Source organism: Hevea brasiliensis, chromosome 14 (genome assembly GCF_030052815.1).
Source record: "Hevea brasiliensis isolate MT/VB/25A 57/8 chromosome 14, ASM3005281v1, whole genome shotgun sequence".
Lineage (NCBI taxonomy): Eukaryota > Viridiplantae > Streptophyta > Magnoliopsida > Malpighiales > Euphorbiaceae > Hevea > Hevea brasiliensis.
In genome coordinates this window covers 79516898-79532087 of record NC_079506.1, presented here as the reverse complement: position 1 = coordinate 79532087, position 15190 = coordinate 79516898, and the positions used below count along the sequence as shown (strand labels likewise).

The 15190-nt window shown below is 35.7% G+C and overlaps 1 protein-coding gene across 5 annotated transcripts; it reads left to right on the top strand.

Annotated features, from left to right (window-relative positions):
• The first annotated feature begins 790 nt into the window (after positions 1-790).
• Positions 791-5969, top strand: LOC110672454 (ACT domain-containing protein ACR10). Of its 5 annotated transcripts, none has more exons than XR_009143008.1 (7): positions 791-1244; positions 1918-2139; positions 3163-3268; positions 3944-4280; positions 4692-4959; positions 5059-5215; positions 5324-5969. XR_009143008.1 is itself a non-coding variant. In XM_058133380.1 (7 exons), exons 1-6 carry the CDS (start codon positions 1091-1093, stop codon positions 5194-5196), a joined length of 1242 nt encoding a protein of 413 aa, XP_057989363.1. In that variant the 5' UTR covers positions 793-1090; the 3' UTR covers positions 5197-5215; positions 5324-5969. The 5 variants fall into 5 exon arrangements, 3 of the variants coding, with proteins under 3 accessions (XP_057989364.1, XP_057989363.1, XP_057989362.1); XM_058133380.1 differs by having other exon boundaries at positions 793-1244; positions 4692-4976; XR_009143007.1 differs by having other exon boundaries at positions 794-1244; positions 4692-4976; positions 5059-5332; positions 5426-5969.
• Positions 5970-15190: the final 9221 nt, after the last annotated feature.

The window sequence follows — 15190 nt, the reverse complement described above, 5'->3', positions numbered from 1 at the left end:
TTTAATTATTTTATTATTATATGATTTTGAATTGTTTATTGTATTAAAATATATTTTAATTAATAAAATTAATTTTTAATATAAATTTATTTAAAAATAAATATAAAATATATTTTCTAATAAATAAAAAATATTTAAATATAAAATTTAAATTAATAAATTATTTTATTAATAAAATAAAATTTTAAAAATTATATTATAATTTATTATTATTTTTTTAAATTCAATTTAATTCTTTTAGCTACAGTTACGATAATTAATTAAGTTTTAACTATAAAATATAAAAAATTGATTATAATAATAAAAAAAAATAAAAAAATTTTAGAATTTTTTTTGTCCCTTATAGTAAATTCACTATAATTAATTGTTATAGTGATGTATTTTAAAATTTCTGTATACTCTGAGATGTAAACATTCTTTATTTTAGAAACTAATTTTTTGAAGTAATAAAAGTTTTCCTTCAATTTGTGTTTGAGCAGGTATAAGATTTTTTAAATTTTAAAAATTTTTATTTTTTAATTCATAAAATTGATAATTTTCTTTTTAAAATTATTAAATATTTAAAAAAAATTTCACTTTCTTTTAAACACTAAAAAAATAATTAAAAAATTATAAAAATTTAAATATATGGAAAATTTTACTAATAAATTTTAATTTATAAAATTTTATTTTATTCTACCTACTGACATACCAAGAGAAAAAAAAAAAAATCAATGTCTTATGTCTCTCACCATTAAAGCGAAAGGGACGCGAGAAAATGAGATCTCATCAAAAGAAAAAGAGAGAAAAGCTAAGAGCAAAAAAGCGGGATCGTGTGTGAGTGAGGCTTCTTCGAGAGAGAACGCAATCCCATAATCCTTTGGATTCAGCTTTTAGTTACTCTTTCTTTGGCGGAGTCTCCAATCCATTACACTACTAAACAACAAGAGAAAACAGTGGAACACCGACAACAACGACCAAGGAAAAAGCAATGGCAAAGAGAAGCCAATCAGCGGAAACGAAGGCATCCCATCTTGTCGATTTTCACTGTTCTTGATGCTATAGAAAGAAAACAGAGTTTGAGAAGAGAGAGTTGTGGGAAGGATAGAAAATGGGAGTATTGCATGAGGATGCGGTGGTAATCAGTGAGGCTGAGAAGCCTGGAGAGTCCACTGTGATCACTGTGAATTGCCCTGACAAAACTGGGCTTGGCTGTGATTTGTGCAGGATTATCTTGCTCTTTGGGCTAAGTATTTCTAGAGGAGGTGAGCTTTATTTGTCTTTGTATTGCCTTTTCTTTATGCTCTATAGTTATTTATTTATTTATTTTAATTTTATTGAGCTGCTTGAGGTGGGGTCTGGGATTTTTGTAATAATTCCTTTATAGCATAAAGAATAACGAGTGATTTACTGATTTTTTTTTTTTTTTTTTTAGTTTGTCTTATGGCAGTTTTTACTTTGGGGATCTGCAATTGTTGAGAAAATAATTGATGGGTTGTTGTGATTTTGTGAAACGTCTAGTCATTGTATAATAAATTTGGGGTTTGGATCTGAAATTTGAAGGAGAACCAAAAATGGTTAGTTCTGTTCACCTTTCTCTCATTTCAATTAGGGACTAGGTAATTGAGATTTGTAGTGAAATATTAAGCAGTTCATGGATCATTTTGTGACTTGGTAAAACATAAGGTCTTTTGTTGGCTATCATGGTGAATTTTTATTTTTTTTAGTTCTCTGTTATTGGAAAACGATGATAAGATTTATATGATGCAATTCTTGTGCTTTTAATATATAATTCTTACTTGTCTTTTTCCCATTTTCTTTTGTTCCATAAAGATAGTGAAATATGAGATGCTCATTGATTTATTATTTGCACAAATTTCTTCCTAATTTCTCTTAACCTATTAATAATTACTTTTGGATTAAATTTCTATGATGAAGATTTGCAAACGGATGGGAAATGGTGCTACGTAGTGCTTTGGGTGGTGGGGAAGCCAAACACAAGGTGGAGTTTGTTGAAGAAGAGGCTACTGGAGGTATGCCCTTCATATTTTTCAACATCTGAAATCTCCTACTACAGGCCACAGAACCAGGAGCCAAAGCAGCCAGATGTGTTTCTCTTGAAGTTCTGGTGTTCTTATGACCGAGAAGGCCTTTTACATGGTAATCCAAAATGTTATTAATTTTCATATTATTATCATTATGAGTAAGAATTCTGTTAGTAAGGGCATAAAAAGAAAGCTCCTCCTATATGTACTCCAGCAATATAAGACTAATGATCACAAGAAATGCTATAAAAGAAATAAAATGTTAAACTGATAAAAAAAAAAAGAGGTATTCCAATCACCCAAAAGCAAAGAGTATGTAAATAATTCTCTTTAGATGTCTCCAACTGAGTTTCCACTTTTCTGAATACCCTGAATCTCTCTCTCTCTCTCTCTCTCTCTCAAACTAATTCACCCTAGTTACATTGGAGTCATGGTACATTGGCATTATGCGTGAACTATGAAAAAATGTATTTGTTCTTGAGATTCCATCTCTCCCCAAATAATTCACCATAGTTTACGTTGCAGTCATGGAACTTATCATTGTCGCATTTTTGCAGAAGTGGGTCATGGTGGGCTAATGTAAATGTTGCAGTATAACATTTGCTGTATGCAATGTTATGTCTCTTTGAAAGATTCTTTTAGGCATTTGCTGTATGCAATGTTATGTCTCTTTGAAAGATTCTTTTAGTTCTTATCACATTGGCATGATGTGTGAACTATGAAAAAATGTATTGGTTCCTTGAGATTCCATAATTTATTTATTTAAGTGTCTGTTCAAGTTATTGAGATTTGAAACAAAATTCGGCTGTTTTCACAGCTTAAAACTGTGTTATAGGGAAAGGAAATGAATTTAATTCGACTTTATGACTTGACTCGACAACATTAAGCACAGTAGCAAATATGTTCTTAAATCACATTAAAAATGAATATTACCTATTTTATGTGGATTTTTATAATTATAGTTAAGGTCTTGTATAAATTCCTTTCTTTTTGCCCTCTCTGATTACCCCCTATGAACTTTGTCTTCAGGTCCCTTTATTTTGTTTATTTCTGGTTTTTATATGCAATTGTAGAGTCTGATGGCATTTAGGATTGTCTTCAATTTGTTCTAATGATACAACTTTTGTTTACCTTTTAGATGTAACTGAGGTTCTCTGTGAGTTGGAGCTGATCATAAAGAGAGTGAAGGTGTCCACTGCCCCAGACGGGAGAGTGATGGACCTCTTTTTCATCACAGATACTAGGTCTGCCACTCTTGGAAAATGTATCTTCAACATTAATGCTGCATTTCTGCTTCTAATGTTATAATTATTTGTATATATTTTTATAATATTTTATTGGATTTTATAGCATTATATGATTTTTTAGTGTAAGGAGAAAAAGAAAGAGAATTTGGAAAATGACAAAGTTGATTTGTTACACCTACAGGCTACGGCACATGAAGATGTCAGCCTCATTTATTGATGTTGTCAAATAGTAGTTAGAAAAGGTATATCTCCGCATGTGACATGTGTCCAACAGTGTTTAAGATGTAGAAGAGGAGTAGAACAGATGATGCATACATCTGATATTGGATTTGCTTGTATAGGCTTAACTTTCGATTAAGATAGAATAATTATGGAGTTTTGTAGTTGCTTTAAATATTGCCAGCTGAATCTTTAGACCAATTTTATGATTAGGTTTTGTTTATTCTTATTGAACAGTAACATAATCTCTAAGTGTTGTTGCTTCTGGTAATTCACTTGTGGGATTTTTCTGGTTGCTTTTTAAGTAAGGGTACAAACCTTCCACGAGGGATGAATTTGTCTATTTCTGTTTTTGGACAGAGAGAGAGAGAGAGAGAGAGAGAGAGAGAGAGTCTGAAGGTTATGGCTTTCTTTGCTGTGGTTGATTGATATAATTGCATCTGTTGTTATTAGGGAACTCCTTCACATGAAAAATCGGCAAGAGGAAACAATTCACTATTTGAAGGATGTATTAGGAGATGCCTTGATAAGTTGTGAGATTGAACCAGCTGGTGCAGAAGTCACTGCATGTTCCCAAGGTTCATCTTTTCTTCCTTCTGCAATCACAGAAGACATGTTCAGTTTGGAGCTGCCTGACCAACGCCGAAATGGATTTCTTACCCCCAACCCTGTAACGGTTACAGTGGACAACACCCTGAGTCCTTCTCACACGCTTATTCAAATTTTCTGCGAAGATCACAAAGGTCTTATGTATGATATGATGAGAACCCTTAAGGATTATAACATCCAGGTAACTATTTAAACCGTGAACTATATTTGATCATCAGTGCTTTGAAAGCCCATAAAGGCTTGAGTTGGGAAACTTTTGATGATGAAGGAAAGCCCATAAACATCTCTATAAAATGCCCATAAATATCTCTATAAAAATTGGTCCTTTACTACTGTATATTTATGATTTTACCCATAACTTTATTGTTTATTTCCCAACAATTGTACGTTACCGTCTGTAAAACATGCAAAAGTTGTTTAGGACAACAAATTTGTAATCACCATGGGTTTATTCATGGGACATGGTGCAGAACTAGTGCAAAAAGGTTGTGGGCTTGATTGACAAATAAGAATCCCTTAGATGGTTTCTCGTTATAAGTATTTTTCATTTGTTACTAGTACTAATATGTAAAATTCATGTCTTATATGTCAGATTTGTTATGGAAGATTTTTTGCAAGCACAAAAAGGAACTGTGAAGTGGACTTGTTCATAATGCAAGCAGATGGCAAAAAGATAATTGACCCCAATAAACAAAATGCATTGTGCTCTCGATTGAGAATGGAGCTTCTCCACCCCCTTAGAGTTGCTGTTGTTAGCCGTGGTCCTGATACAGAGCTGCTTGTTGCTAACCCTGTTGAGTTGTCTGGAAGGGGCAGGCCTCTTGTCTTTTACGATATTACACTGGCTCTCCAAACTCTAAGTATTGGCATCTTCTCAGTAAGACTCTCATTCCAAATTTTCTGTGTGCATACATGAACGCTTTCTAAGACTATCTAACGACGTCATTTTATTGTTTCAGGTGGAGATTGGGAGGCACATGATTCATGACCGGGAATGGGAAGTGTATAGAATACTGCTTGATGAAGGGGATGGATTTACTGTTTCCAGGAACAAGATTGAAGAGGGTGTTAAAAAAATACTAATGGGTTGGGATTAGAATTGGATACTTATTTCAATTGGGAGTCTTCACAACCATTGTACAGCATATTTTCTTAGCCTTCTGGAGTCTATACAACAGCTAGTCGCCAACCACATACAAAATGTAAATCATGAAATGCCTTAAAATAGATATGGTAAGCTCTTTGATTTCCTAGCTCTGGAATGGCGTTTTCTGAGGTAAGGTTTGGTTTCCCTCATTTACCAGCATGTTTCCTGCTGGACCACAGGTTGATAAGCCAAGAACATCTTAAATGCTACAGTAATACTCTTTCAGCTTAAGATCAACCATTACATGAACAAGAGCATTCGCCTTAAGCTCTGGTTTCAGTAAGCCCTCCTTCGCTATGTGTGATCTTTGGTTCTCCTCCTTGCTGCTGCCACTAATCTAGTTACCCAACAGATGCTTAATTGAATCACTCCCAAGTCCCAAATGTCAAAGAGATGATTATGGACTCAGGCTACAAATAGAATTCTTCAATGATCGGATATTGCTCTAAGTGTAGGAGGTGATGGGTTCAAATTTTAGTACTCTTTTCCCTTTAAAATGTTGAGGTAAAGGGAAACTGCAATCCTCCAGGCTATTAGTTCTCTAAGACCGGTTGTTTGCATTAGTTGTCCTTGTTTTTGCATCCTTTGGTGGTTACCAGTTTCTTACCAGCTGTGGTACGCAATAGGGTGTTTGGTTTCGGTTCTAGTCTTAGTTTGCTTAAGAATTGATACGATTCAAAATTTAGATATGGTTCTAATTAGATTTTTTAATATTTTAGTCTAGATATCCATGTTTTAATTCTGATTTGGCTCGACACAGTTTCAATTCAAGTTTAAAAAAAATTTTATGTCATTGTTTATATGAGAAGTCATTCCTAAATTACCATTTCCCTTTTCCCTTTGATTGGAATGAAAAATTTTGTAAGGATTTAATTTAATTGATTTTTTTTTTTAATTCTGATGTTTAAAATGAAAGATTTTTTTTTTTAATTTAAAAAATTTTTCATTTTAAAAGAAATAATGTATGATTATAAAAAAAATTTTAAAATTTTTTCCTCCAAATAATTAATTCTAAATGATCCTTTTAAATTTTAAAGATAATTGTTAATATATAGTATTTATCTATTTATTAATTATATAATCTTTTAAACAAGCATAGTATTTATTTTTACAAGGGAATTAAAAGAATAGAACTCAAAGTTAATATTTACTAAATGAGTGATATACTTTTAACTATTAAATTAAGCTGTATTAAATAAATACATAATATACATATAATTAAGAATTATAAAGTAATTTTATATATTTTTTTATAATTAAAATTATTTAAAAAAGTAGGGGAATATAATCCATAGTTAATATATATATATATATATATAATTTGAATTACATATAAATATATAATTATATTAAAAACATATAATGCTTTTAGATTTTCTCTTTCCCCATGGTAAAAACTAAATGTGAGTTAGTTTTTTTTATGATCATTTTTTTTTCTCAATTTTGTTTGAATTGAACCAATTATTAGAGGCGTGTATTAATGGGTTTAGTTTGAAAAACTAAAAAAATTGAATAAATTAGAATTTATAACTGATCAAACTGAATTAATAAAGAAATTGAATCAAATCAAACTAATTTAATTTAGTCTGATTCAATTATATATATATATATATATATATATATATATATTATCTTAATTTTTTTAAAAACTTATTTTAAACTCATTTCAAATTTAATTTTATTTATTTTTAATTCTAATTTTATTATAATAATAATAATAATAATAATAATAATAATTTTTTTTTTTAAATAACGCCCAGTCAATGATATGCCCCAAGTGATCTTGTGCAACAATAGCTACTGCCCCTTAGCTGAATCAACCGCAGCATTGAAATTGAACTCGATGCCCATGCCAGGGGCCGACCAACTGCAAAGAGTAAGCATCTGATGCTGTGGGGCTGAGATAGCTGAACCGAAGTTTTCGCCAAAGACTCTGTTTCGGAGAAAATATTATATTAAAATATATATTTTTTAATATTTTTTTATCATTTAAATTGTTTAACAATTAAATTAATAAAAATATATTTTCTAACCAAATGGAAAACCAAAGTATTTATAAGGAAAATTACTTTTTTTTAAAGGAATTTATTTTTTAAACTATGTAAACACTAAAATATATATATATATAACATAAATATATATCGTAGTTTAATATTATAATTAAAAAATAATAAAAAAATATTTGTATAAAAAATAATTTTTATAAATTATTTTTTATCAATAAATTATTTTTCAAGAAACCATAAAGCTTTTTTGCACTTTTGATTATTCGAAAAAATAAAAGCTGCCAGCTATTGTAGGCACTGGGCCTTTCTTTTCTAAGCTATTTTGCCTGGGCTCTAGTAAGTCCATTTGTTTTCTTGGTATCTCTAAATTTAGAGATGATAACAGGAAAGGTTTTTATAAAAATTATTTTATTTAAATTTATATTTAATTAATATTTTTAAAATTAAAATTTATTTAAAATTTAATTTAAATTTATTTTTAAATACTCGATTTGATTAAAATTTATTCTTAATTACTTTAATTCATTTTAAATTTAATTATTTTTACATAATAAAAATATAAATCTATTTAATTTTATATATTTTAATTAATAATTTATATAAAAAATAATTTCTATTAATAATTTATATTTTAAAATTTTAATAATTCTATAAAATATTTTAATTTTATTTTATATAAAATAAAATATATAAAATTTTTTAAATATTATTATAAAAATATATATTATATATTTAATTAAATATTTCTATAAATAAATTTGGGTAACGGATAGTAAAATTTGGACCAGATCCAAACTCATCATAGATATTAAATTTTAATGTAATACCGTAAATTTTTAAATTTATTATTTTTTGAGTAATATTAATATTTTATTTTATTTAAATTTTAGAAAATTATTTGAGATTTTTCGGATTTTAAAAATTGGGTTCGATTTTTCGAAAATATAAAACTTTGATGATTTTTAAAAATTAATTTAAAGATCACGTGGCAAAACTAAAAATATATTTAGAGTCTACGAATTTTTTTGAGTTTTCTATAATTTTTTCGGAATTTTTGGGCTTCATTTTCGTTTCCAAGGCAAAGTAAAAATTTAAAATTTTGTATCCTGAATTGGACCGGCCGAATCGAACAGTATTACATCAGACCGATCGAATCCGACCGGCCATTCTTTTCTTCTTCTTCCCTTCCCCGCACGTCCCGACCTCTCTCCCTCTCTCTCCTCCCTCCTCCCCAGGCCGCGCTGCTGCCACCTAGCCCTCCTCACCTCGCCGGCGCGCCGGCCCAATGCCTCCCCACGGCCGGCCAACATCCCAGGCGGTCGGAAAACGCACGCGAACTCCTTACCTGCGCGCGCGCAACGCCTCACTTTCCCGGTCGATCCGGCCACTGATTGGGCGGGGTCTTGTGTCAAACACTATCTACACCTCGAGAGCTTTCCATAGACACTAAGAACACCAAAATCCATCGAGCGGTTTGCCCAATTTTTGTCCGGGAAGTTTTAGCCCATTTCGATTTTTGGGCTAGATTTCTCACAAACCGTGAACCCCGCGAGAAAACTGAGAGCACCAGAGCGCTCCGCTCGTCGAGAGCTTCGCGGCAATATAAATTTCGAAATTTTTCGACATCATTTTTCGGTGGGTCCCACGAAACTTCGTAGTATTTTTCCGAGCATTAAATGAGCTTAGAAAATTCCGTAAAAATTATATACTAACCCTCTTGTTGTGGGCTTTGTGTAGGTACCTTCAATTTGCGGAAATTCGACGGTTGCTCAGGTCTGTGAAATTCCGGTCAGACAGACCGGCTATCAAAAAAGTCTTAGAATTGGATCGAGATTTTGGCTACCCCACCATTGTCAGACGTTCTGAGCGCGTTTCAGGAGTCAGAATCGGCATAGGTAAACCCGAACCTTGCTTTTTCGTAATTTTCTAGTGCTTGAATAGGATTAAAAATCTACAAAATATTCGTGTTAGCTCAGAAAATTATGATTCCTTTTGAATTAGCTTAGTAATGTTGCTAAGGACCGCGGGACAAAGTTTTAGAATTTTTAGAGCTTATTTGGGTAGTTTTTGCAAAAAGAGGAAATTATGAGAACTAAACTGTAATATTACATGATGTGATTGATGATTGTTTGGATGGGCCCAGGAGGGGCTGTGTAATGTGATTGAGTTGTGAATATATGGTTTGTGGATATAGAAGTGTGTTTAAAGCCTTTTTGCAGGTTGGGTAGGTCCTAGGTATAGGGGAGACTCTGCTGGATTTTCGGCACGACTGAAGACGTATTTTGGTTTTTTCTTAGTTTGTATTGAGTCAATTGTATTAAATAATTATAATAAAATTGTCAGGTGAGCTGGGACAGCCTTCCTCCTCCACCCAGCCGCCACAATGACTTCGGTTGAGTCTGTGAGTAAAATATTAATTTTAATTATAATTTCAATATTATTATATGTTCAAGCATGCCCATGCATCACTTATATGAAAATATCTATGTAGTTAAACTCTATGCACGTTTTATGTTGCATTCATAACTGTTAAAGTGCCATGGATATTGTTGTGGTAATTTGGAGCAGTGTGCATGAGTTGGCGTGCGTGTGGTGTGCTGTTAGCTATGGACAGGACGGGTAGACACGGCTTGAGATCTTCGCTGGGACCCAGTCCTTCGGGGTAGACACGGCTTGAGTTCTTCGCTGGGACCCCGATTTGGTTTATTAAGTGGAAGTCCGAGCTTGAGTTCTTCGCTGGCACAGTTTGGATTAAGAGAGCTGTATAGGGGATCAGCTCCCATATATGTATTGTTTGACATTATCGGGTGTGTGAGTGCTCCAAATTACCTTTTTGCTGTTATGATGTGAAAATATTGTCGATGTTGCATTTCACTCTACAGGGTGCATTAGCTTTAGATAGTTATAGAGATTATAGTTAAAATTGATATTTTACTCTCTGAGTTGAACGCTTACTCCTGTTCATTATTTTTCTAGGCTACAGAAAGATATTTGTTGTGGTTAACCTGCTTTTCTTCTTTGCAGGTCATTTATTAATATTTGTATAATTCTGTTAACTCCTAGAATTTTCGCATGTGTTAGAAATATTTATTTGATTTGGGTCTGTAATATAATTACCATGATGGGCCTGTAAACTTATTATATGCATGTATGTTGGACTGGATGGGGGAGCTGAGCTCCCATTTATTTTTATGACATATGAGTATGTGGAGGGTGAGCTGAGCTCCCCAATTGAATATGTATTGTGTTTATAGGTCAGGTGAGTCAAAAACTCCCCGTTGAAAGGTCCATTTTATGGTCGGACTCTGTCCGGTTGAATTCTTGAAATTGGGCCCAAATGGGCCTTAGAGTTGGGTTGAGGAATAGTTAGGCTTACTACGGGCCTCGGGGGCTTTAGGCTGGCTCAGGTCCTAGTGCCGGTCCGGCCCATAGGTTGGGTCATGACAAATGTGGTATCAGAGCTTAAACTCCAGATTCATAGGGAAAAATTGTCTGAAGTGTTGGAAAGAGTCTAATAGGAGTTACATGTGGAAAATAGGGTCCACATTTGTCTTGCATTGTTATCTTTGCTTCTAGTTTCTGCTTTATATAATTGTGTGTAAATATGAGTCTATAGAGCTGTGTAATATGCAGTTTTGAAATTTTGTGGGCTAATGCTGCTGAATTTCAGGAAAATGCGTAGAAGCAGGAGAGCTGCCACTGCACCAGAACCAGATGTGCCTGACGAGGTGTCGGCACAGGATGGGACACCTGCCTCAAGGAGGCGGGGTAGGAGGCCTCGAGCTGCTCAAGTAGAGGAGCAGCCACTTCCAATTCAGGATCAGTCTTTTATGGCACAGGGTCCCATGGACCCAATGGCAGCTACTCTAGCTGGTTTGTAGAGAACCATCGATATGATGGCACAGTATATGGTCCACCCTCCCCAACAGCAGCAGTCCACCGCACCAAGAGGGGAACCGTACAAACAAATAATAAATTTCAAGAAGTTGGTGCCTGGTGCTTATGATGTGTCAGATGATGCCTATCGATTTTTGGATTCCTGCAAGCATGCAGGGATGAGTTGCAGTTGACTGATAGGAGGCTCATAGAGTGTGTGCAGCATGTCATGGGCCTATGCCTAGACAATGGATGAATGACTACATATTACCTTGGATGGAAGGTTTGTCATGGACCCAGTTTGTGGAACTGTTTATCAACAGATTTGTACTAAAAAGTTTCAGAGATCAAAAGCAGTAGGCTTTTGAGGCCTTAAGGCAGAATGGCAGGTCTGTAGATGAATATGCTCTGCAATTTCGAAGGCGAGCAGATATGCCTCTCTGATGGCTCTGAAAGTATGAAGGTGAAAAGTTTCTTGAAGGGGCTTGACAGGAGGTATGCAAACATGGTCATGATGTCTAATCAGGCTTTTGATGTGGTAGTTGATCGAGCCCGACAGATTGAGATTAGCTACACTGGAGATGACAGTGGGAGAGTAAAGAAAAATAGAGCAGAGGGTTCTTCAGGTGTTCCCCACATGGGTGCTCCGGATAGCAGAGGCCAGAGTAATTACAGAGGAAGAAGCAGGAATAAGAGGAGTGGCTTTAGACACAAATCTCGAGGATTCAGACTAGGGTACGGATCCAGCAGTGGTCACAGTTTAGGATCCAGCAGTGGTCACAGTTCAGGATCCTCCCTTGCGCCTCAGGAGTATGTTTCAGGTGTGGCCAATCAGGTCACTTTGCTAGGGAATGCTCCGTATTCAGCCAGCCACAGATGGGGTCACAGGGTTTTGTTGCAAATATTCCTCGTCAGTTGTATCCTGGTGCTTCCAACATGGCAGGCAGTCAGTTCAGTGGCCAACAGGGCCGAGGACAAGGGGGACGTAGATTTGGAGGCAGATCAGGAGGTAGAAGTCAATATCAGGGTTCTGCAACGCAGGGTAGGGGTCAAGCTCGGGTTTTCACCCTGACCCACCAGGATGCTCAGGCTTCCAATGCAGATGTGGCAGGTATTCTTCTAGTCTGTTCCTATGAGGCTCGTGTTTTAATAGATTCGGGTGCTACGCACTCATTTGTCTCCCCAGTGTTTGCCATGAGATTGTGTAGGAACCCTATAACTTTAGAATGTCCTTTGTCTGTAGCTACCCCACTTAGTGACAACATAGATATAGATATGGTTTTTTCTGGTAGCCCAGTAGTAGTGGATGGAAAGATCCTTCCAGCAGACTTGGTTCCTCTACCAGTAATGGATTTCGATGTAATCTTGGGAATGGATTGGTTGGCAACCCATTATGCCACATTAGACTGCAGGAACAAAAAGGTGTATTTCTACATACCTGGTGTGGAAGAGTTTAGCTTTAATGGTGATAGGAGCGTGGCTCCATATAATTTGGTATCAGCGATTAGTGCTAGAAAAATGTTGAGGCGTGGATGTCATGGGTATTTGGCATTGGTGAGAGATACATCTGTAGAAGGTGTCAATAGGGAAAATGTTCCTGTTGTTAGAGAATTCATGGATGTCTTCCCTGAGGAGCTTCCAGGATTGCCACCAGGAAGGGAAATAGAGTTCTGCATTGATGTTATACTGGGTACAAACCCCATATCAATGCCGCCTTATAGGATGGCACCAGCAGAATTGAAAAAGTTAAAGAAGCAACTACAGGAGCTTTTGGACAAGGGTTTCCTACGTCCAAGCATTTCACCGTGGGGTGCTCCTGTTCTATTTGTGAGAAAGAAGGATGAGTCTTTGAGGTTGTGTATTGACTATAGACAGCTGAACAAAGTGACTGTGAAGAATAACTATCCACTTCCTCGGATCGATGATCTGTTTGATCAGCTCCAAGGGGCTAGATTCTTTTCCAAGATAGACCTACGATCAGGCTACCATCAGTTGAGAATCAGGAATGAGGATGTATCCAAAACAGCATTCAGGACAAGATATGGTCATTATGAATTCTTAGTGATGTCGTTTGGACTCACTAATGCACCAGCAGCCTTCATGGACTTGATGAATAGGGTGTTCAGGCCATTCCTGGAGCGTTTTGTCATCATATTCATAGATGACATTTTAGTATACTCTCAGATCGAGGAAGAACACATGTGGCATTTGAGGATGGTGTTACAAACTTTGAGGGAGCACCAGCTATATGCCAAATTTTCAAAATGTGAATTTTGGCTAGAAAGCATCTCATTCTTGGGACACGTGGTTTCTAGTGAAGGCATTCAAGTGGATCCCAAGAAAATTGAGGCTGTAATCTATTGGCTTAGGCCTATAACAGTCACTAAGGTGTGAAGTTTTCTGGGCCTAGCTGGCTACTATAGGCGTTTTGTGCAGGATTTTTCCAGGATAGCAGCTCCACTAACTAAGTTAACTCGGAAGAATATTCCATTCATTTGGACAGATGATTGTGAGGAGAGTTTCCAGAAGCTTAAGGAGTGTCTAACCACCGCCCTTATGTTGACACTACCGATGAGTGGTGAAACATATACCGTGTACTGTGACACCTCCAGAGTTGGCTAAGGGTGTGTTTTGATGCAGAATGGAAAAGTAATGGCTTATGCTTTAAGGCAACTGAAGAGGCATGAGCAGAACTACCCCACCCATGATTTGAAAATGGCGGCTGTAGTCTTTGCACTAAAAATCTGGTGACACTACCTGTATGGTGAAGTGTGCGAGATATACACCGACCACAAGAGTTTGAAGTATATCTTCCAACAGAGGGATTTAAATTTGAGACAGAGGAGATTGATGGAGCTTCTGAAGGACTATGATTGCACCATCTAGTACCACCCTGGAAAAGCCAATGTAGTAGCAGATGCTTTGAGCAAAAAATCTTCTGGCAGCTTAATGCATATATCAGTGGAGAAGAGACCGTTGATTCAGGAAGTACATAAGTTGATGGATTAAGGTCTGATCTTAGATCTTTCAGATGAAGGGGTATTGTTGGCTCATTTTTCAGTGAGACCAGACCTACGAGGTAGAGTTAGAGTTTCCTAGAACAGAGACCAACAATTGATGAAGATCATAGAAAGAGTACAGCAGGGTGAAGGTGGTGAGTTTGGATTTGCCAATGATGGCGCCCTTATGCAAGGTTCCAGGATATGTATGCTTGATGTGGACAATCTCAAAAATGAAAATCATGCGAGAGACACACTATACACTGTACAATATCCACCCAGGCTCCACTAAGATGTACCATGATGTGAAAGATAGTTAATTGGTGGAATGGCATGAAGAGAAACATAGCAGACTTTGTGTCCAAGTGCTTGACTTGTCAGAAGGTGAAATTTGAACATCAGAGGCCGTCAGGGAAGCTGCAAGAGCTCCCTATCCCGGAATGGAAGTGGGAAATGATTACTGTGGATTTTGTGACTAGGTTACCTCGTACCACATGGGGATATGATTCAATATGGGTAATTGTAGACCGTCTGACTAAATCAGCTCATTTCTTGCCTGTGAAGATCACATATTCTGTTGCACAATACGCCTGGCTCTACATTCGAGAAATAGTCAGATTGCATGGAGTTCCGGCTTCCATAATATTTGACAGAGGGCCTCAATTCACTTCTCGATTTTGGAGAAAGTTGCAGGAGGCACTTGGCACGCAGTTGAACTTTGGTACAACTTTCCACCCTCAGACAGACGGACAGTCCGAAAGGACAATCCAAACACTGAAAGACATACTTCGTATGAGTGTTTTGGATTTTGGAGGTCAATGGGATGATCAGTTACCTTTGGTGGAGTTTACCTACAACAACAATTACCATTCCAGCATAGGGATGGCACCCTATGAGACACTATATGGAAGAAAGTGTAGGTCTCCTTTGTGTTAGACAGAAATGGGAGAAGCGAATGTGCATGATGCAGACCTAGTGCAGTACACTTCAGAGATGGTTCCTTTAATCAGGGAACAATTGAAAACAGCTTTCAGCAGGCAGAAGAGTTATGCAGATCCTAGAC